This window comes from Phodopus roborovskii, unplaced genomic scaffold (genome assembly GCF_943737965.1).
Source record: "Phodopus roborovskii unplaced genomic scaffold, PHOROB, whole genome shotgun sequence".
In the NCBI taxonomy this organism is placed as follows: Eukaryota; Metazoa; Chordata; class Mammalia; order Rodentia; family Cricetidae; genus Phodopus; species Phodopus roborovskii.
The window spans coordinates 21,290,361-21,314,443 of record NW_026125391.1 but is presented as its reverse complement, the minus strand read 5'-3'; the positions used below and the strand labels follow the sequence as shown (position 1 = coordinate 21,314,443).

Sequence of the window (24,083 nt, the reverse complement as noted above, 5' to 3'; positions counted from 1 at the left end):
TACAGAGAGTCTCGAGAGATTCCAGTCCAATCTGCATTTAGGTCTATTCATAGCTTGGGCAGTTTCCTATTGTAAATCATGCAAATCTGCTGCAAAATGGAGTATTTGCCACAAATAGGCTTTGAAGGGGGTGTTGGTGATGAGTGAAGTACTGTTTGTGCAGTGTGAGATCCGGGAGTCCTTGAAAGCATTGTGTTTATGTATGAGACATTTTCATAGAGCCTCTGCATCCAAGCATCTCAGTGCCCTCCCCAAGATTCCTGGTCTTGCAGATGCCTGCAAGCATCCTCCAAGGCTAACAGGGGGAGATGAAGAGGCCCAGGAGAGGCACTGTATTCCTTCTGCTTGCCCTCAACTTGGGCGGCCTCCTCCATGTGGCAGCAGCCAGCAGCCAGCAGCAGCTTGGCACATGCCCCTTCCTTGCCTCAAGACCTACTTCCCACTTCACAAACAGAATCGAGAAGGCCAATTTAATTGAATTGATTGCCACTTACAAAGCTGCGGTTACTCCTCTGAGAGGCCTATTTAAAGTTTCTGAACTACAGAGAGATAACAAAATAAAAAGCAATAGTGTAAGGCAGTGGATGATTATCAAATTGCTCTGGGAACCTTCAGTGTGAGAAAGATATAAAAGGAAGATTGAAAGGTATTAGTCTGTAAGTCTTACCGAGGTCAGAAGGCTAAAGTCTTTTATAAAAGACTTCAGAAACAAAACTTCAGAAAACACACACACACACACACACACACACACACACACACACACACCAGTCGTATCAGATAACTGTAAGTTCTTATCTTCGATTACACTAAGACCATTAGCCTATTTTAAATTCCTGTGGCACAGCAAAGAGTCTTACATACTTACAATATTTTTTTTTAATGCATGAGCTTTAAACTCGTTTTCTTACTTTAAATAGATGTATATTAACTCTCCGTTTAGTCTCCAGGACCTCCTAGCCTAGTATAACAGCTCAACAAAAATAAGAGTGGATACAAACTCTGTAATTTACTCACAGGCATAAATGGATATATAAATGTAAAAATGTGCACAATATTTTATGCCATGCTTGGCTTCATTGTGACCTAATATTTATAATATGTAAATAATGGCTTCCTTTTAAAGCAAAGAACTTTTAATATACGGATTCATCTGGAAGTCCTTTTTTTTCTTTGATATAAACAGAAATAAAAAGAAAAAAGTATTCTTATGCAACAAATAAATTCCCACCGATAAAGGTTACCACTGAAGGGATTTAAAATGACAGAAGTCAACAGAAAAAATTTCAATATCATAATTCTACTTTAATATGAAGATATTGTTATCAAAGGGAAAGACTCTAGAAATTCTTTGATAAAAATAATCTCACACTATCTTTGAAGCAGTTTCATTTATTTTACTACCCATGGTGTTCCTTATCAGAAGGCCAAGGGTAAGAAGTTTCCTAGTTATGATTAGGAAAGAACCTAGTAGATCAGAAGACCCAATTGAAGTTGGACATAATAAATCTTAAAGTATTACATGACATTAATCCTGCCATTCCATTACTCTCCCCATCTTTGTGTGCAGACTAATTATTCAGTGGCTAGTATTCAGGAGAAAATAGAAACATACTTACTGTGGGCCGGAGTAATCTCTTTATTGCATCAACAAGGCTGGCTCTGTACTGGTCCACGAACAGGCTGACATTGAGAAGAGAGAAGAATCCAGATTAAACTGGGTCTCCCAGCCTAATGATACCAGTGGTGATCAGCACAAGGCTAATTACACGTTTATCCAACACCAGAGAAAGATTGTTCCCTTCCATTCAAGGGTCTTGCTGGGGGTGATTTACAAAGGAGATATTGGGAACAGAACTATCCAGTGAATATCAAGCTGGCGACATTAGGGTCCATACCTGACTCTTCTGGGCTAATGTCACAGGGACGGGTTCCAAGATGTTTTTTTTTTTGTGAGTGTCATCTGGTGGAGACGGAACACTTGGTACTTTCTCTTGTTAGATCACTGGCTCCAGTAGACCTGGACCTTCCTGCCCATCAGACCACTGTGAGGCTACCCTCTGAAAGCAAACCACCAGACCCATGTACCCAAACCACTTTGGAAATGTTAAGGTCCACCCTGGACCTTAGTGATTTCCAACAGTTCCAGGGTAAGACTCAAGTAATGCCCCAGGAGCCAATAACCTCCAAAGCAAAGCTGGAGTGATGTGAGAGGCGTAGTAATTCAAGGGGTTTCTTCCCTTGACCTCCACACTGATTCTTTCCTATCCACTGGGATTTCTCATTTTGCTTTTGCTCCTTGGGTCTTTAGAGTACTTCTGTATGGGTATTTCGGTTTTTTGTTTTTTGCATCTATATGGTTGAGTTACTTTGAGCCTGTTAGAACTACATTTTTCTCTAACAACTCTGTAACAGGTTCACCTAAATGGATGGGTTGGAGACTCAAGTTTGGGTCAGCTAGCAGTTGGTGGCATGCTAACTTATGCAGTGCTATGTTTGAATGCAACCCTCTACATTTGTGGGCTGCAGACCTGACCTGCAATATGGCTGGGTGGGTGCCACTTTGTTCTTCTGCCATAGAAGATACAGGGTCCCTCCCTGCTAGAAGACTCAACATTCAAGGCACTACAAGAAAAGATTAGGCTCAGATCCCATCCCAAACCTACCAGCACTTTGATCTTGGGTTTCCTAGTGTAAAGCTCTGAGTCATATATTTCTGTCCTTTATAAACTGTCCAGCCTGTGTATTCCCTTGTAACAGCCTAGATTGCACTGAGATCCCTGAGTGTTTATGACAAGCAAACAAAGGATTCCCTCAGGGTTTTGGTATGGAGATGTGGAAACACCTGGCACTAGAGGCACAAGAGTGGAGGTCACTGTCACACACCCTGCGATCCTCCTAAGGTAGCTGGAACCCTCTGCCAAGATGAAGCCTCTGGACTTTGTCACCACAATTGGTGGGGGCCACTTCTTTCTGAAGGCCACATTGGGATCTTTGAAATGTGTACAGTTCTGGCATGTCTTGGAATCCTTTTGGCTACCAGTGAGTACTGCCTGCCCTCTGATAACAGGGTGTGGTTCAGGGTTAATGAAGTTCTGGCTTTGACCTTTCTATGTGACCTTGGGTAACTCACAGTACATAGAAGACCTCAGTTTTCTTGTCAATAACGGCCCATCTATGTGGCTGTGGTGGACATCAAATTAACATATATTTATGAACTATGAGAGGTGATAGGCATTGGGGCTAAGCTTTAAATAGACCAGCTCCACTCCTGAGAAACTTTCATTTATGCTTCATGGCTGAGAACATGAGTACACAGAATTGCTTCTTCACTGCCTGAGGCAGCTCACCGTGGTCCTTGAAATGGAGAAAGTTTACATCCAGTGTGCATCTCAGTGACTGGAAACAGCTTGCCACAGGCCTTGCCTGGCACTGTTGGGCTGTATCAACATTTGCCCACACAAGTGCACTCCAATTCGGTGAGCTTCATTGTGGGAAGGGGGAGCGTGAGTTGGGCAAGGTGGTACATTCCTGTCATCTCAGCAGTTGGGGGGCTGAGGTCAAAGGACTATTATGAGTTTGAGACCAGCCTGGGTTACCCTGTCTGAGGGAAGGAGAGAGTGCCGGAGGGGAGGAGGGAGGAAGAGAGACTGATGGCTTGAGTCTAAAGTAGTCAACACATCTGGGGGCCAGACCCAGGATGCTAAGCAAGCACTTAGCTCTATCTCCTCCTCTGGAAAGGGGCTTTGAGCGATGGAAACAGGGTCCTCTTCTGTTCAGCTCCTGACTATGCATAAACCTCATTTCTGTCTAGCAACCAGGATAACCTAGGAAAGCATTATTGCTCACAAAGTTGCATCCTTAAACCCTAGAGCAAAGACTATGTGTAATTTAAATGCTACAAAGATGTCCCACAACTTAAAGGTCAACTTAAAGCAGAGATTCAAAATGATTAAAGATTGACGAGGGACACATCAGGTTGGAACTAGTCTTCCACAAATCCTGTTTTTCAGGACACCCCATCTTATTCTTTAGGGAGGTTAGATGGATAGAAACTGCAGTTTGATATTGTTGATATATTGACTCTGGGGGTCATGTAGGCCTACAAGAGACCTCTGGCTGGTTGGACTAGCTGCAACTAAGCCAAGGACTCTTCTTGGTTTATTTCTGAGTTTTCTAAGAGCTGGTGCCACTCTTAGGAAAAGATGAACAGCATGTTGCCGGCTGTGCCTCCAGCATGCCCTTACAAAGTGTTCTTTCCACACTGTGCCTTGGTAACGGTGACAAAGTGGTTAACATCACGGCAAACGGCAAAGTGCAGCTTAACACCCGGAACACATTCCAAACACAGTCATTTTGAAGGTAATGGCATCTACCCCATCGTTCCAAATCAAATTTCCCAAAAGTAATTCTTGTAGTCCTCTAAAAAAGATCTTTATTCCAAGCAAGCTTACTTTCCTACTTAGCTTCCATGCAGAATTCATAACGCTTTGTAGGCTACGTCGTCATATGAGCAATTTCAGTGTGCTTTAGTGGGAGTGATATGTAATCTCCCGAAAATTCACCCCTTAAATAAGTCCTAATGGCTCGGAGAACAGCAGCAGCTTAAGTGGGTCTATTTAAAAAAGGGCTGAGTGGGTCAGTGATGGGGATGGAGATACCTTTCAACTCTCCCTTTAGTTACAGATCAAAATACCTTGACAGTCCAGTTTGGCCATTAAAGCACACGCTCTCTCACACTCAGGCTCCTTCCTCCAGGTCATTGCCTGCAGCAGCAACAATCACTTTGTTCCACTGATCTGAATCAGATTTTCTGACAAAGGGAAGGTGTTGAATCCTCGTGACCTCTTCAAGAATCCCCTGTCTGCAGAGCTAGGAGCCTGTAACACTCTCCTCTTGGAAAAATTCATTCGTTCATACAGAGTGCAGCAGATGCCTCTTCCTTGTCGATGTGCACCGGAAGGAAGATCCCCCCCCCCCACCCTATGCAGTCTTGACGGGGTTGGCTGTTTCGGATCTCTCTTTCAACAGAGGGGCAGTCTCCCTCTGCATTCATGCACCTGTTTTGGAGGGAGGCCCCATTCTAACCTCTTGGCTTTTGCCCCATTCAGTTGTGCAATTCTGGGCTCTTCAACGATTTTCACAGAGGCCTACTCCCCAGTTGAAGCGAAAGGGCTGATTACACTGGTGCTCGCTAAAGACCTTTTCCGGAGGGGGGGGGGGCAGGGATTGTGAGTTGTGATTAGGCTGGCTGTCATTACAGTAGCTGGAAAACAGGGTACTTTCAGAGCCCATAGTACTTCCATTTTGAGGGAGGAAAAAAAAAAACAAAACAAACAAACAAACAAAAAAAACTTTTTCCTAAAAATGACTTAAAAGCCAAACAGTTTCCCCCCACCCCCATCATTTAGAAGGAAGTAAAAAAGAACTGGGAAAGGGAACAACCTTTAGTATGCAATCGGTGCAAAGGTGCAGAGGGAACAAGGGAGGTGGCCTGTGAAGCAGGGTAACAGGCCCATGTACTGGCTTTGGTTCCTCTCCCAAGCCCTCAGCTTTGGACTCACAGAAGTGCTGACTGTCCTATGCATCCAAGTCCATGGGTCAGGCAGTGGGTGGCATTTCAGACATCTTTTTTAAAAAAGCTTTGTGAGAACTCAAATGCACAAAGTCATTTCCATATTTGCAGAACTACAATAAACTGGAGAACCATCAAATGGTAGAGATGAATGGAAGCTACTTCCAGATTCTCAGATTATGAGTGTGATTGAACCAGAGTCTGGAAAGGCAGGCTAAGGATTAGCAAGACTTGCTCTTCATAACATATCGAGGATGGGCCATATGTACCGCATCCCTGAAGAAAGGAATGCTTTCCTTAAACTCAACACTGAATACATCAATGGAAGAATTTAATGGGCAGCCCCCCCCCCATCCCTGTGGTCAAATATTCTAATATTTTGATGTTTGTCAACAGCCCCCCCTTTTTAAAATAGGTATGACTGTACCTCCATGTTTCTTTCTGTTTATTTCTAAGTTGACATTGTACAAGTTATTTAGGAACTATTGAACCATGAAACTACTTTTCATTGTTGAAAATGCTGAACAGTGAAATAATAACTAGCTTTCACAGTTTGCCTCTTTATTTTACAATCTAGTTGAGCGACTAAATTTGGATCTGGAGTAAGGGAAATGAGTTATCCCCCACCACCACCACCCACAGGTTTATGAACATTTGAATGTAAATATAGGAATATATGAATGGTTTAAGAACATAAACATATCACCACTTGCCATAATCATGCGCATTTTACTTGAACCACAGTGTGGGTTTGGGATAGGTGAATGAATGGAGCTTGTTTTCATGTAAATGAGATCAAGAAGTACTACAGGATAGCTATTCAGTGAACCAGACAATGCCACCCTTGCTGGAAATGCTTCAGTAAGGGTTTAATCCATGTACCTCATATTCAACCTTCACCTCATGCTTCATATGGTCCCACTCCAGCTCTCACTGACTGACAATGATAAAGGGTGGTACCAGACACAACGTGATCTATTTAAGCACGGCACTTCTTTCTGGATTGAATATTTTAAGTTTCATAGTGGAGGCAGCATCTACAGGCAGCTTTCTTTCACTCCTCTGTGACATCCTAAATAATTCAGCACGCTCTGCCTGCCCCATAAAAGCAGCACCCAGGCAGTAACACTCCCATGGAGCAACACCAAACCCACTGGATGTAGGGAATATGTGGAACCCTATGTTTCATGCTGCCAGATATACAGCATGGATATTGCACATCACTGTACTCTCAAAGTTTCTAAGCGGCTTAGCCATCTCTGTGAATATGAAGAGAGACCATTACCAAAGCATTTCTTCTGGAAATAATATCAGCGTCACCGTAAAGAGTAGCTTAATGTTTTACATTTACAAATGGGAAATTACAGACAGGCTGACATTCGGGCACTTATAACACCAGGGGGAAAAAAACCTTAACCATCGATTCATGCATAGAAAAGCCATTTATAAAATGAAGCCTCGGGTATTTAGTTCATTTGACTCCATAAATAATTCTTACACAGCCACCAGATGTGTGTGTATAAGATTGCATTGTGTTATATATCTGTAATGAAACCCTTAAACTGAACATGCACCATGTTTATCAATTCCACAAGACCCTGTTGTCAGTTAGGTGGGTGGATGGGGAAACGACTATGTTGGGCAGCTATTTTTAACCTGAGAACATTATTCAGAAAGAGCTTAACTCTTACTTCCTCTGGTACAAATAAGATGACATGGTGTGAGTGTCCATGATACAAGTATGACAAAGGCTGTTCTGATATTTTCGGGAAGGACAATTCCTGCCTTTCTCACATCATCAGAGTGCATCAGGGGCGACCCTCACATGAACCTTCCAGAAGACACTGCCCCTGGTTGTCATCTTGCTGCCACTCTCTGGTCTGACTCTCATGTTAATCTCATCTAATCCTGCCTGCATTATCTTCATCCTAGGCAGCGAAACCTGGAGGACCCTTTCTCGGGCTCAGTGAGGAAGGGCATTTACTAAATTACTTGCTAAACCACGTGGGTTGGTTTGAGCTCCTTTTTGATGGGGGAGTGTAGGCATGTTGTCACTGATCAGCCAGAGATTGGGATTCTCTTGTATTTGTAAAAAAAAAAAAAAAAAAGGGTGGGGGAGGGGTTAGCAATTAGAGCAAGGAGACTAGAACGGCCCTGGAAAACTGCTAACACTTTGCTAAAAGTAGAACATAATACTTACTGTTTACAGCAAAGTCCAAGAAAATAATATTAATAGGAGGAGGGAGAATAAAAAAAAAAAAAATCTGCTGGGTGGTGGTGGCATACACCTTTGAAACAATTGGGAGATAGAGGCAGTCAGATCTCTGTGAGTTCCTGGCCAGCCTGGTCCACAGAGTGAGTTCCAGGACAGCCAGGGTTACCCAGAGAAACCCTACCTTAAAGACAAAACAAAAACACTAAACCTAACCTAATCCCATTGACTTGGTGGGAAGGTTGGACACTGGAACTTATATCTGAATAGTGATAAAATTTCTTCCTGAAGAACATATCTGATTTCTTCTGGCTGAAGTCTACCCTGGGTTCTGGGTCTTAGGATCCAGCTCATCAGTGGAGCGGAAGGAAGGTCAGAATTTGAACTCACTGTTTTCAAATCTAACGTAATCACGATGGTGGGGAAACTCCAAGTAAGCTCTAACCTTGGACAGGGAGAACACTTGCTTATGGCCTATGTTTTCCATACACTGAAAAAACTACTCAGGCTGAGCGAAGAAAGACACAAAACTAGCTGGAATAAATATGAAGGTCTATGCATATGTATCCTGCAACTAGGGCTCAGGCTCCCATTAACAAATAAGTAGATGGGGCTAAGGTGAAAGACAGAATATCTAGGGTAAATTTACTTAAAAAGATCAGACACCTCACAGATTTGGATGTTATTCGCATAAGAACAAAATGTGATTTGCAGTCTTGGTGTTCTGAATCACTAAGAGTGAGCTCAGAGCCTGCTGGAAACATTAGACATCAAATACACTTTAAGGAAGGCTATTTCCCCCACGGTATTTCACAGATATGTTTATTTGCCAAAGAGTATGTACGTGTGTACACATGTGTATCCCTTATATCAGATCTCTCCCAAGAAGTAAGCTAATTGAGCTGTTTGTGTTGATAAACTCCCTTTTCTCCAGACTGTTCCTCTCCGGGCCATAATTATTTGCAATTTGCCTAAGTCGTCCATTTACTGGTACGTCAAGCATGAAACAGAGGCAATTCCAGAAAATGGAAATGCTTCTGAAAATCAATCTTTGGGAAATAATGTGGTAGAAGTTACTGTGTGATAGAAGACTACCTCCTAACTGTCACATGGAGATGAATATTAATTTGTTGAGGTTAAGGTGGCTTTGTGCTTTATTTGTTGACTTTGCTTAGCCGTCAGCAAAGCAGTGCAGCCCAATTACTCCGGCAAAGCCATTTCCCCCCCTAACAGGAGTTTTATGATTTTTATGTACTTACCAGTCAGCGCACATAACAATGTCAAAATGTCCTTCCAGTTGAGAGACATCTGTCTCATTATCCCATCGTAAAACGCTTGAGGAGGAAAAGATTTTAAAAATTATACTTAGGGTATTTTTTTTTAAACTTTTGATTTTGTGCTATTAACATTATTTTTTGTGGCACATGGAATTATTTAAAAGGTATATACAAATTATTTCAAAAGATATAATAAAAAACCCTAGGATGTAGCTGTCTTCTGTATTTTATTTTGTCTTTAAATGTAGAAAATGACGAATTCTCTACTGAAACAGGAGAGTCGAGTTTTTGCTAGGTTTTATAGGGTTTTGTAGACAAAGTAGACCTTTACCTCAGTCGTTACAATGATTCATGACCCTTCCCAACAATGAAGGGAAAACGGAAATCGAAACACTCTCCATCCAACCGGAACACAAATTTATAAAGAAATATGAATGTCTAAAAACAAACAAGTCATGTGAAATTTACTGTGCATCCCCTCTTGCCAGCCATGTCTTATTGACGCAATGAGCAAAATGGCAAGATGGAAAGAAAGGGCAGCAGGCCTCTATGTGGAGGTTCTCAGGCCTCTAAGCACACTTTAGAATTCACCCTACTGACAGCACCCCAAAAAGAGGCTCAGGTGTTAAACTGCACATTAATAATAACGGTTAATAGCATGCATTGGAAAATTCTAGCAACACTTACGAAGCCAACCAGGGGCTCACAGATGACAGCTGTTTTCTGTCATTATAATTTGGTGTGGGGGGGAGTGAGACAGGGTTTCTCTGTGTAGCCCTGACTGTCCTGGAACTCACTCTGTAGACCAGGCTGGCCTCAAACTCACAGAGATCCACCTGCCTCTGCCTCCCGAGTGCTGGGATCAGAGGCGTGCACTACCACTGCCCAGCTCTAATAAATATTTTCAAGGATGTTTCTCTTACATACACCAAAACTGTGATTTGTAGTACTGTATTTTAAAAGTAAGATGCTGAGGCTATTTTTTACTTTGCTTGTTTAGAGATGGACTGAGCGATCAATCATACCTGATCTACTATATTTGTTTATTTGGGTGGGGTTTTCATTTCTTCTGTCTTCCTGGAGTGCAAAAATGAGACTTAACCCTAGTCAGTACATGCCAGGCAATGGTGGCGCCCACTTTTAATTCCAGCACTCGGGAGGCAGAGGCACAAGGATCTCTGTGAGTTCGTGACCAGCCTGATCTTCTACAAGAGCTAGTTCCAGGACAGCCTCCAAAGCCACAGAGAAACCCTGTCTTGAAAAAAACAAAATAAACAAACAAACAAACAAAAAACAAAAACAAAACCCAAACCCTAGTTAGTGGAAAACTACTTCTCATACACTTTGATAGACATAAATGGTACCAAGGAGGCCAAGGGCCAGGTGGTCAACTCAATTTTTTTTGTTTGGACTCACACTTATTGAACCCCTACTGTATACTGTGTGTCAGGCCCTGGGCTGTACTCCAGCCTTGCTGTTACAGGGACAGCCTGGCGAGCCATCCAGACACACAGGGGAAGGCTTTCGAGGAAAAGATTACCTTGTGCGACACAGGGACAAGCTTTATAAATTAGCTCTTGTGATCAGCCAAGTGACACAGGAGTCCAGCAAGTCCATAAAGATAAAGGTTTACTTTGGTTTTGGTACCTGGTACCATCAGCTTTTCCTGGACATGGAGGAAGGTGAGCCTCTTCAGCCCATATCAGAAACTTGAGAGTCCTCAGGGTTTATTTGTTTATATGCAAGCAAGATGCTTTAAAACACAGTAGCTGGAGGTAGTAACATATGTGTGTAATCCCACCATTTAGTAGGCAGAAGAAGGTTGTGAGTTCAAGGCTAACCTGAGCTACATAGCAAGACCTTGTTTCAAAGAAAAGAAAAAAAGAAAGCAACAAACAAAAAGTACAGATCTCTCAAAGATCATAAATATAATATTTGACAGAAAGTATTAAAATCACTTGCAGTTTACCCTTTTGCCAATGACAGTTAGATGCTTCTAATTCATATGTGACTGCTAAAGCAAAAGAGAAAACAAATGGTATGGAACCCTGTGGTGATATTGGATATTGGATTCTGGAGGCACCTCAGACTCCTGGTTCAACAAAGACTACCTAGAGTGATCAGGACTAAGCAGCAATCGGCTATGGATCAGCACAGAGGCTGTGTGACAAGTCTAAAAGACACCAAAATACCCTACATGGCCACATAACCCACAAAACATTTTCAAGAGGCACTTTCCTTGGTTTTCAAGAAATTTAGCCCAGGCTGTCCCTCTTACTGTAACCATGAGGCAGAGAGTGTGGTGGTGTAGTTAGAATTTAGCTCTGGTGCAAGAGACACACATAGGTTCAAACCTTGGTTCTGACCATTAGTGGCTGTGTGAGTCTGCACAATCACTCAACCAGAGGCTCTGTCTGTTTTCAATAAAATGGGGATGAGACAGATGGCCACTTCCCTGAACCCTCAGAAAACACCTGAAGTTGTACTGTTTGCATAGTGCATATTGGAAATGGTGTCTCCTAAATCTGCTTAGTCAGCTTTCCCTCTTGGAAAGACCGACAACTTCATTATTTAAAGAACTGCTCCTTCCAGTTCTCTACCAACACACCTTTGCACCTTTTCTCCATGCAGAGACTAGCATACACAGCCATGAATACACACACATCTTTACCACACATGGCCATGTATACACACACATACACACCACATACACACCACACATGGCCACATGTGCATGTATACACATACACATACAGCCATACACACAACACACATCACACATGCCATGTATGCACACACGCATACATACTACACATGGTCACACATACATGCATACACACACATACACACACAGAGAGCCATACATACACACACACACCCCACACACACATACACACACACACACCACACACACACCCCACATGACCATGTGTGTACACACACTTACATGCCACACATGGCCACACATACATGCACACACACATACACACACACAGAACCATATACACATGCACACACACACACACATACACACACGTACACACACCACACACAAACAGCCATACACACACACACACACACACACACACACACACACATTCCATACATTAGATCAGAAACCTTGTCTACCTCCCTGTGATAGGAGACCAGACCCCATTCCATCAAGCCTGCTTGATTTCATCCTCTGTTGCTCCCTCTCCTTTCTGTTTGCTCTAGTGGCTTCTCCATAGATGCTTTAAAAGCACCTGTAGGGCTCTGTTGCTCTGTTTAGAGTCGCTGTGCTGGCTTCCTGCTCTAAGTACCTCTCCTCCAGATACCCACGTGGCTCACATCTTCCCTTCCTTCAAGTCTTTGTGTTAAGTGTCTTACCTTTATAGGACAGGCTTCCTTGACCATCTTATTTAAAACCATTGTCATACCTTCTCTGTCCGGCATTAGCATTCTGTCCATCTTTATCTTACTTTGTGGATTTCTCTAGCAGTAATTAACCTTTGTGTTATGTAGCTAAATTACTACCTTTGCTTATTCCCCCTCCCCCCCCATGATACAACCATAAGGATGTTTTAGCCATGGTTCTACTGCTGTAAAGAATCACAATGACCAAGGCAACTCTTATAAAAGGAAGCATTGAAATAGGAGCTCATTCAGTTTCAGAGGCTTAGTCCATTACCATCATGGTGGGGAGCATGCTGGCAGACAGGCAGGCAGGCAGGCAGGCAGGCAGGCAGGCAGGAGCAGGAACTATGAGCTACATCTTGGTCCAAAGGCTGAGAGAGTGACACTGGGTTTGGGTTTTTGAAAACTTAAAGCCCATCCCCGCTGACACATTCTTCCAATAAGGCTACACCTCCTAAACTTTCTCTTTCAAAGGGTTCTACTGGTGTGGAAACACTCCAATATATGAGCCTATGGGGGCCATTCTTTTCCAACTACCAGAGTCAGTCTTAAACTCTGGGGCAGTGATGCATTTCCAGTGCCTAGGACTGCACAGATAGCTGCTCCGTTGACATAATATCTGAATGAGCACCGTGCCTAGCACACAGAGGCATTCAATAGCTAGAGGATCCTGTTATCAATCTGTTTTCTGAACTGATGTGAAAGCTACTGAAAAAGGCTATCTAAAGACTTCTGCTTCCAGCAAAGGTGGAATAACAGGGGCCTCTTTTACATCTTAACCTAAAATGACTGACATCTCAAACAATTTAGAAATACACAAACACACACACGCACGCACGCACACACGTGCACACACACATGTACACACACGCACTACTTTCCAAGATATTGGCCAATAGCAACAGTGAATAGCCACTAATCCTTGAGAGAGGATGAACAAATAAAATAAGCACCCCAGTAATCCCAGAGTGATGCCTTGGGAGAGATCCCAGGTTGCATCAGAGAGAAAAGACATAAGAGAGGACCAGTAGTTTTGGAATTAAATAGATGGAATCTAGGGACTGGAGAAACCAAGGTGGTCAGAACAGTAGACCACAGAGAAGAGAGCTGTACAGAGAGAACTCAGGGATCTCATAGATCACTCAGAAAGGAACCAACTCTGTGTGTGTGCACATGTGCATGTGTGTGTATGAATGTGTGTATGTGTGTGTACGTGTGTGCATATGTGTGTATGTGTATGTATGTATGTGTGTGCGTGTGCATGTACATATTATGTGCATGTGTATGTATGTACATGCATGTGTGTGCATGTATGTGCTGTATGTGCATGTGTGTAAAAACTACTTGAGGTTGGGAAAGAACCTTATGAGAGTGTTGGGGACCTGGACCAGTGCTCACAGGGCAGGACTGGTGCCAGCTCTCATCAGGCAGCCCACAAAACCTTCAAATGATCTTGCCTCAGAAGTGGAAAATAATTAGTCCTAGAGATAATGCTGATCTGTTGGCATGAAGCAACTTTATGAGCACGATCCTAAAGTAAGGAATGATTGCAGCATAACACACCTGTATTCCAGAACAAAATTCTAATATATTCTCAGTAATAAAAAAAACACTCACATCCCAGCATATTAAAGCTCAAAATGCTCAATATATTATCAAAGACTGCCAGAGAGACAGAGAACATTGGGGTTCTATCTAGAACTGACACAGGTATCAGACTTTCAGGAAGGGAATTAACATCTGCATCATAATAACACATAATGTATTTCAAATGTGGTATAGAAACGAAGATATTTTCTTAAAAACTTCAGAATTTTTTTAAGATGAAAATACAATATCGGAGGAAAGCCAAACTAGACTCAATCAACAGGAGGTTAGAAATTACAGAGGAAAAGATCAGAGAATTTGAACACATAGCAATAAAAACTACCCAAAATGAAGCTGACAAGATGAGTAGGCAGAAAAGGCGCTTGCTGCCAAATCTTATGATCTGAGTTCAATTCCCAGAAGCCATGTGGTAAAAGGAGAGGACCAACTTCCCCAAGTTGTTCTCTGATCTCTGAGTAGGCAAGTGGACACATATGCACACATTAAATAGATAACTAACTGTAAAAATTTTAAATCTATTCAAAATAAAAATACAGAGCAAAGTTATTCTTTAACGCAGTGTAAGTACACTGGGGGACATATTTAAGTGATCTAGAATTTGGGCTCTTAAAAGGCAGGAAAAGGGAGGAGGCTGAAAAAAAAAACTAGAAGAGATAATGACTTAAGACTTTATTAATTTAGTGAAAACTATTAACACAAAGATAAAGACATCTCAACAAAGCACACACACACAAAGCATGAGGAAGAGTACAAGCCACATAATAACCAAACCGACTGAAAGCAGTGCTAATTAAAAAGTTCCCAGAGGGTAGAGAGGATAGAAGAGAGCACAACCCCGGTGCCCTGGGAGGATTGAGACGGCAACATGTCTAGCTAGAACCGTGCAACCAATGGAAATATAACTCAGAGAAAGAGGGAAGAAGCGCTTTGGGGTGCTTAAAACAAACAACAAATAGAAAGAACCGACTGCCATCAGACCTGCACACCCTCAAAATGTCAAGGAAAGTCCTTTGGGCAGAAGGAAAATGGTACATGGAGAGAGGTAGCCACACAAAGGAATGATGTGAATCAAGAATAGTAACTCTACAGGTATATATGTGTCTTAAATTTTATTTAAACTTACAATAGGAGGACAAGCAACCTGTGGTGGTATATTGCAGGGGCTGGGAAGGTGGCTCAGTGGATATAGTGATTACTGTGCAAGTATGAAGACCTGAGTTCGAACCCCCACCACCTACATAAACGTTGGAAGTGATGGTGGCATGCACCTATAACCCCAGCACTGTGGGCAGGGCAGAGTCAGGGCAGATCTCAGAGGAGGCTCACTCAGTTAGCCAGTGGAGCCAAGATGATGAGTTTCAGGTTCACTGAGACACCCTGTCTCAAAAAAGCAGGTGGGAGAATAATGGAGGGCAACATGCTCTTGTTAACCTTTGGCCTCCACACACATCTTCATGGGCAAGCACCCTCTCCCCTAGAATCTATACTATAAAATCTAAAGCGAGAATAAGAATAATAAAGTTATAGTTAGCAAGACAGCAAAAATGAAAAAAAACAGAACTATAAAAACACACTAATCTAATGGGAGGTAGGAAGAAACAAACAAACAAACAAACAAAACAAAGAACAGATGAGAGAAACAACAAAAAGCAAGATCACAGATTGAAACCTTGCCATATCAATAACTGCATTAGATGAAAATGGCCTGGATACTTGGATTAAAAAGTGGAGTATCAGACTAAACATAAAATTAGGCAAGGCATGGTAGTACATGCCTATCATCCTACTCAAGAGGCTGAGGCAGGAAGATCACAAGTTTGAGGCTAGCCTGGGCAACCTAGAAAGGCCCTATCATAAAAATCCAGATGACAAAGGGTTGGGGCCATAGCTCAGTCGTAGAGCCCTAGGTTCTGGGCCAAGCTCCAGTACCACAGAAAAGATGAAAAACAAACAAATCCGGGCCCAAGTACTTATGGCTTACATTAAAAGCATCTTATACACAAAACCACAAAGGAATTGCCCTTGAGGACATGACAATGTTGGTCAAAAGACAGGGTAGATCTTTTAACCTCAGACAGTAGATTTTGGAGTAAAAATGTTACTAGTGTTAAAGGAGATTGCTTCATCACGCTAAAGGGCCAGTTAAAGAGGCTAGCCTAGAGCCTCTCAAGTTTATGCTCTGAGGAACAAGAGGCCCCGCTGGAGAGTGCTGAAAGCTACAGACAAAACCCAGTTACAGTCAGAAATTTTAATATTCCTCTCTCTTTAATTGAAATGCTATCAATCAGATAATTTAATTTAATTGATATTTATAAAATGCTCCATTAATAAAGATAGAATTCATATTCTTTTCAAATAGATCTATTATGAATCACAATGTAATCTCAAAAAGTTTAGCAGGATCAAGGCCATACAAAACTATGACCCTTTCTCACATGGAAGTAAAGTGGCTACCAACAATAGATTAGAAATCAATATGCCATGAAATTCTTCAAATACTGACAAAGTAAATATTATATTTATAAATATCCTAGATCCCAAATAAGAAACCAAAGCAAAAATTGTAAAGCATTTTGAATAGAATAAAACTGAAAATACAACATATGAAAATTTTCAGGATGACACGAAATATTTTGAAGGCAATTAATAGCAATAAATACCACATTAGGAAAGCAATTCCTCAAATCAGTGAACTCAGGTTCTAGCCAGATAAGTTTAAAAAAAAGTAAAATAAACTCAATATAATCAAAGAAAGGAACAAATAAAGATTAGAAGAGAAATGAATAAAACAGAAACACACACACACACACATACACACACACACACAAATAGGGGGAGAAAAATCAATGAAACCAAACAGTTTCTTTGAGATCAATAAAACTGATAACCCTCTAGTGAGACTGTCAGAGAAGCAAGAAGAGGGAGATACATATCACTGATGTTGTGGACGATGGAAGTGGCATCACTTCACTCCAGAATCTGTAGATAAGGGCAACATACATTTCTGCGCATATATTTCTGTATGTATACATACACAGCTGCCCACAGCATACAATATAAACACATATCTGGAAGTTCACGTCAGGTAGGGTTTTCACAAAGATGTAAGAAAGTTGTTCTGATATTTAAAAATTGACAAGTACAATACACAGTGCTAACAAACTAAGACGGAAAAACAAAAGTCAGCAATATAAGAATAGAAATGACCAGCAACATGGCTCCATTTGTAAAGAAATAAATAACCGTCCTCAACCTGACAAGCATGATCCATGAGACATCTACAGCTAACATCACACTTAATGGTGACTGCTGCATTCTTTCTCCGTAACTTCAGGAGCAAGAAAGGGGTATTCCTCTCAACCTTCCCTAATGCACCGAAGGGTGTAGCCTGTCCGGTAAGACAAGAAATGAAAAGGCTTCCAGAAGGAAGGAAGAAATCAAATTGCACTTCTTAGGAGACAGTACAATAATCTATATAGAATATGCTGCAGGAGAGTCAACACAACTACTAGTATGGGTGTAGCGGGCTTGTGGGATACAAGATCAATACAAGAATCAATTGAATTTCTTTATACAAGCCACAAATAACTGGAAATGGGAATTTCCAATTCTATACCATTTATAATAGCATAAAATTTCATAATAGCTTAAACATATAAAAGAGAAGTAATTCTGACAAAAGATGACAGAAATTAAATAAGACCTAAATAAATGGAGGCAATTCGAATGGGAAAAGAATAAAATATGTTTTGACAATTGGTTATTCATAATTTCAAAATATAATTTGAATCTATATCTTTCACCACATGCAGAAATTAACTCAAAATAGATCATAAATCCAAATGTAAAAACCTATCATTATAAAACTTGTCAATGAAAATATAGGAGAAAAATCTTTGTAACCTTGCATTAAACAAAGATTCCTTAGATGCAGACAAGATGCGTGACCCATCAAGTAACAAATTGGTAAATTAGATTAAAATTAAAATGAAAAAACTGCTGCTCTTTGAAACACAGCATATGGAGAATGAAAAGACCAGCCACAGGCTGAGAGAAAATGTTTGTGAATCACATCTGACAAAGAGTTTATATCCAGAACACACTAAGGACTCTCAGAATTTGTCAATAATAAGAAAACAAGCAACCTGACTTAAAAGAAAAAAAAAAATCAGCAAACTGTTGGATAGACACTTTAACAAAGATAAAGACATGGAAACCTATTCAGTAGAGAAATTTAAAGACCCCAATGAATTCCGTTATAGTCTTAGGATGGTTGTAATTTAAAAGATCAATCGTATGGAGAGTTGGACAGGATTCCAAGGGTATGTCAGCCCTCCAGCACTGCCCATTGAAACACAGAGCAGCCAGCACTTTTGAAAACAGCTTGGCACATCCCTTAAAAAGTCAAATGGATGCTTCTATATGGTTTATTTGTTTTTCTGATAGGTATGTGCCCTGGAGACAGATCGTATTCAAGCTTGTACACAAAACACTCTCAGAAACTATCTGTAATAGTCTCACACCAGCAACAAAACAGGGGGTCCATCAAAATCCCACACACAATGGGGTTCAAATGAGGAGTAGAGAGGTATTGACAGAGGTGGTAACCGGGGTCCATGTGAGGGATAGCCAGGTGCCTGGCCAATGGTTTTATGACCTGAAGTATAGATGTGCTTGTAAAAACAACTTGGATCAAGCCTCTGAGTTATGGCCACATCCTTCAGGTGATTCTCTTGAAACTAAAGTAAAAATTTTGTTGTCTCTATTTTGTTGCATCACAATGCCAAAATCTTTGGCATTGGCTAGACATATTTGAAAACCCACCATCACAGAACTTCCCATGCTTCAGAAAAATGGCTACAGATGTGGAAGCCTGGTAGGTCTCACCAGGATAAGAAAGCAGAAAGAATGAGTGCAAGAGACATCATCCTCCCACACATCAGGGAGGTTGAGGATGCTCTGAGCATCACTGTCTTCATCAGTGAAGCTGACATGGTGGTTTATACACCGTAGGACTCACTGAGCTCTGAATGAGGTCTGGGAATGGTTCTGGATGGAAGAGAACTTGCCTAATATTTAAGAGGAAGCCCTGAGTTCAACCCCTAGGATCAAAACGAAACCCAGCCTCCAAGCCAAAAGCTCACGATGAGACGAGCACATGTGAAAGCAACTCTTAGGAAAAACTTACTGCTATAAGTGCTCGAAATATTAATTTCCCTTCCCTTACTCTTGCACTAATGCGCTGTCTCTTTCCACTCTGGTTTTGAGGTTAAGGTTGAAACACAAAAGGTCATCACCTTCTACAAAGATTCCTGCCTTGTGATACAAAATTCATATTGTAAGGATTCCAGACAAAGTCTTAGAAAGTCTTTCTTGCTTGCAATAAACTTTGTGAGGATGGGGCTCACCCTAATTTACGTAGCATGGCCATGAGAACGCAGCCTTGCTTTGAGTGTGTGTGTGTGTGTGTGTGTGTGTGTGTGTGTGTATTTGTTTGCCTTTGCAGTGAGTGAGTTATAGCCTGACATTTTCAATGAAAACAAAACAAAACAAAACGTTATGGCAGTTCTTGTGAGGTATGGTGGCATATGCATTTAATTCCAATACTAGGGAGGCAGAGCCAGGAGGACTGCAACAAGTCTGATGCCAGCCTGGGCTATAAAGTGAATTGAGGCTAGCCTGGGCTACACACCAGACCTTGTCTGAAAATGGAAAAAAAAAAAAAAAAAAAGAAAGAAAAAAAGAAAAAAGCAGCTCCTTGCATATTTGCAAAAGTAGTGTTCTAACACAATTCTTTTTCCAAAAACATCTTAAAAGTATCTTTAATGATGTGTAGGTGTGTATGTGTTTGTGGGAGTATGCACATGAGTGCAGGTGCCATCAGATCCCTGGGAGCTAGAGTGGCAGATGTTGTGAGCTGCCTGATGTGGGTGCTGGGAACTGAACCAGGTCCTCTCTACAAACAGCAGGTGCTCCCACCCCCTGAGCATCGCACACAATCCTTGCCAGTGTCTGCTGACCGCTGAGCTCCCTCTCAGAGGCAGGGATGGCTGCAGCAGTCTCTTCATGGACACCATGGATGCTCTTCTGTAGGGGAACCTGCAGACCCTTCCTACGGTTTCATTCACCTCACCTCTTCATGTTTATGCTGTCACAGCCTGTCGCCTAAACTACTCAATTGCTGCTATTCCTCTAAACAACTCCCTGTCGGCCACTTGTCCCTCCACTTCCCTCCCTTCTTTATAGACTTTAAACTGCCACGAGGCAGAAGGGTCTATAATAACGCCGCTTAGACACTTAGGGAAAAGGACACCATCTGAATCTAGAACTTGTAAACCATCCCAGAACTTTGGTAGAGCCTCGCTGGATGCCAAGAACAGCAGCAAAACAAGGAACTGTTTTAGGACAACAAAATTATAACTGCCCCACAGAGCACAGGGTCTGTTTGGAAGATGAGGCACTTGAAGAGGCTGGCTACAGATAGCTAAGAAGGATCTGAACAATGCACCTAACCCCAAGTACGTGGACAGGTATGGAACAGTAACCAGAAGGGAGGACTGCATGGCATCTTGCAGTTAGGATTTGGACAGGGAGAGAGGAGGAGGGAGGACCCATTTGACATTTCAAGAGACAAGGGTTGGGAAGCTGTGATAGCATCCATGCCTGGACCTCCCAGGGCATGCCAGTGTTCATCCCCAACAGACAAGCTTACTGAAAGCCTGTTAGTCAAACCATCTTTCCCCTCTTCTACATCTGCTTCTCCCTCCCTCCCATCTAAAAGAAAGCAGTGTCTCCCTTCCTGGGGCCTGGACACGAATCCCTCTTCTCCCCTCTACACCAACGGCTTTCCAGCTGACCAGGTCTCTCTCAGAACCTTCAGCTTGCTCAAACAGTCTGTGAGCCTTCAAACCCAGAGTTTCTGATGGCGTTTCTTTGGGTTGGGCAATAAGTGTATTTCTGACGTGTTTCCTGGAGACGCGGATGGTCTGGGAAAGATGCTCTGAGAAGATCTAAGTGAGACCACAGTCCCAACAAATGTCCCCCTCTTTTATGTGTGTTCGCTTATCTCTTCTTCCTTGGCCGAACTGGCTTGCCATGCACATGGTTGCCTCTTCCCTCCATGTGGCTTCCTCTCTGCACACAATCCCTGCCTTTCCTTTCGTCACCAACATTCTGTGGGGACAGACCCTCACTGTTTCACTGTTTGTAGTGTCACCTTACTCACCACCATGTGCTTTGTGCCACCCCTATTCTAGTGTCTTCTCTTACATTTCTGGTTGTGAACCTAGACATCTCTCCCTCCTTCCCTCCCTTCCTGTTGTTTGTTTGGATTTTTTGAGAAAGAGTCTTGGCACATAAACCAGACTGGACTCCAACTCACTTCGTAGCCAGGTTTGACCTTGAATTCATGATTTCTCTGCCTCGCCCACCCAAACGGTGGGATTATATGTAGTCATCTCCTCTCTTGGCTATCTAATGACATTTTACCCCTGTCTGTGCCCAAGTCCTGCATGGATGTCCGTGTACCACATGCATACCTGGTGTATGGGGATTCCCTGAAACCGGTTGTGAGCTGCTTTGTAGCTGCTGGGAATGAAACCTGGGTCTTCTGCAAGAGTATCAAGTGCTCTTAACTGCTGAGCCATCTCTGTAGCTCCATATAACGACTTTCAACTGATTTGTCTATTGTTGTTGTTAGCCTAATTCACCACACATTTTTTATTTTCTAACCCTACATCCATCTTCAATTATTTCCTTCCTGGTTTTACACCTTTTCTATCTGTTTCAACTGCTTTTTCCCCTTGCTTACTTGCAAAAGCATAGCTCAACGACTGTCCCTTCCATGAAGCACCCTCCCCGACCGCTACCATTTGACTTCTTCATGCTCACTCAGATTTACATCCTGGGGGTTGGTCTGTTATCTGTCCAAGTATCTTGAGCTTTGCAAAGGTAGAAACTTTGCCTTACTCACCTTCATATCCCCTAGGATATGACTATTGAAAGCACTAAATTATATTTTTGCACTGAATTGAATAAACAAATCAGACTAAAAATATTATTCTTTAACAAAACTGTTTCATATTTGCAGTGGTTTGAATGAGAATGCCCCCCCACCCCCATAGGCTCATATGTTTGACTGCTTGATTCCCAGCTACTGGAATGGTTGGGGAAGGATCAGGAGGTGTGGCCTAATGGAGTAGGTGTGTCACTGGGAGAAGATTTTAAGGTTTCAAAGGCCTACTCCAGGCCCCCCCCCTCTCTTTCTCTGCTGTCCCTGTAGATCAGAATATAAAGTCCTCAACTACTGCTCTAATGCTATGCCCATCTGCTTCTAGCCAGGACCATCATGAACTGATGCTCTAAAACTGTAAGCAAGCCTCTAAGTAAATGCTTTCTTTTATAAGAGTCATTTGGTCATGGTGTCTCTTCACAACAATAGAACAACTAAGACACATGCCAATATTTAAAGAATGTTTGTGAAACAGATAACACACCCCCTCCTACACACACCCCCCCCACACACACACAGAGAGAGAGAGAGAGAGAGAGAGAGAGAGAGAGAGAGAGAGAGAGAGAATGCTATAAAAGAATGGTGAGCAATATTCCTGGATTTCCAATTTCTCACCAGGTCTGCCACTAGTATTTCTTTACCAAGACAATTTTAGCAGTTGAGATGGTAAGACAGAAAAATTCATTGCTGTAGGGCTGTCATTTGCATCAAGGGGTGGTTGCTATCACCATTACCCTAGTACTAACAATAACCTTTAGTCACTGTGACAACCAAACAAAAATGTCTCATGCAATTACAAACAGGGTACAGAGATAGACATCTAGTCTGCTTAGGAACTAATGTTGGGTTATCCCATGGTCTTTTCTACCTTTGATATGTGCTTTTTATTAAATCAGCACATCAACTACAGCAAGATGCAGACAAACTATTTAGAATTATTCTCTTATCCATACTGTTTTCCTGTGTCCACAGTGGGGAACACAGTCCTCAATCCAAATGCCCTAAGGACAAGCAGAGGACATTCACAGATTTACCTTTGTGTTTTCAGTTTACTAATCTGAGCAATAATCTGGGGCTAAAAATGGGCTTATTCAAGTCTGATCTGTGTTCCAGGTACATGAGAATCAACTGAGGACACTGTTTAGATGTCAGATTCACGAGTCTGGACTCTATGGAATTGTGTGAGGCCTGCACTTTAAAAATAAGTATCTGGAAGAAATTTCATGAGGATGGGTCATGGATCACTTTGTAAACCACTGTCCCAGAAGGCCTCTATCTCTACGGCTTTAGAATGTTCCTTAGCTACAAGTCTTGGCTTTAGTTCCAGAAAACAGCTTTATTTCCAAAGGAGAATTTTAAAGAACATGTGTCACTTCACAGAAGTAAAAGTGGAGAAAAGACAGAGCTGACTTTTGAGTACTAGGGATCACACCCTGGACCATACATACACTAAATACTCACTCTGCCACCAAGGGGTACCACCCAGCTTCAAGATCATATGGAAAAACATTTCCCTTTGCTAAAGAGAGGAAGCAGCACAGAAAATCAAAGCAGGATGTCTTGTAAACAAATTCCTTGAGAGATTAACCAGCTTGTTAACTGTTTATCATGATATGAAATTAACTTATATTTGTAGACAAGGAATATGGCTCAGGGAAAAGGAAAAAGGAAGCAAGATTATGTCCTGGTGAAATTTCTACTATATAAAAAGAATAAACCTCAGACAACAGAAAGCTGCCTGTACCTTAGGTCTCAAATCTTTAAAAAGTATATAATGTTCAGGAGCGTACAGCAGCTGGTATACATGCATGTATTGTATATATGATTGTATGAATAGCACATGTACATGTATGTAGAGGCCAGGAGACAACTTCAGGGTTTTTGGTTGGTTGGTTTTGTTTCATTTTTGAAACACAGTGTTTCACTGGCCTGGAACCCACCAGAGGTAAGCTAGGCTGGCTAGCCAGTGAGCTCCACAGATCTGCCTGTCTCTGCTTCTAAAGAGTT

The 24,083-nt window shown here is 41.9% G+C and overlaps 1 protein-coding gene across 2 annotated transcripts in view; it reads right to left on the bottom strand.

The window, feature by feature from the left end:
• Window positions 1-24,083, bottom strand: part of Camkmt (calmodulin-lysine N-methyltransferase) — a 353,466-nt gene that overhangs the window by 16,293 nt on the left and 313,090 nt on the right. For both annotated transcript variants that reach the window (XM_051175206.1, XM_051175205.1), the window contains 2 exons: window positions 9,044-9,118; window positions 1,617-1,680 (listed from right to left, as the gene is read on the bottom strand). In XM_051175206.1, the coding sequence (XP_051031163.1) occupies window positions 1,617-1,680; window positions 9,044-9,118 (139 nt within the window). The remainder of the gene's footprint in view (window positions 1-1,616; window positions 1,681-9,043; window positions 9,119-24,083) is intronic.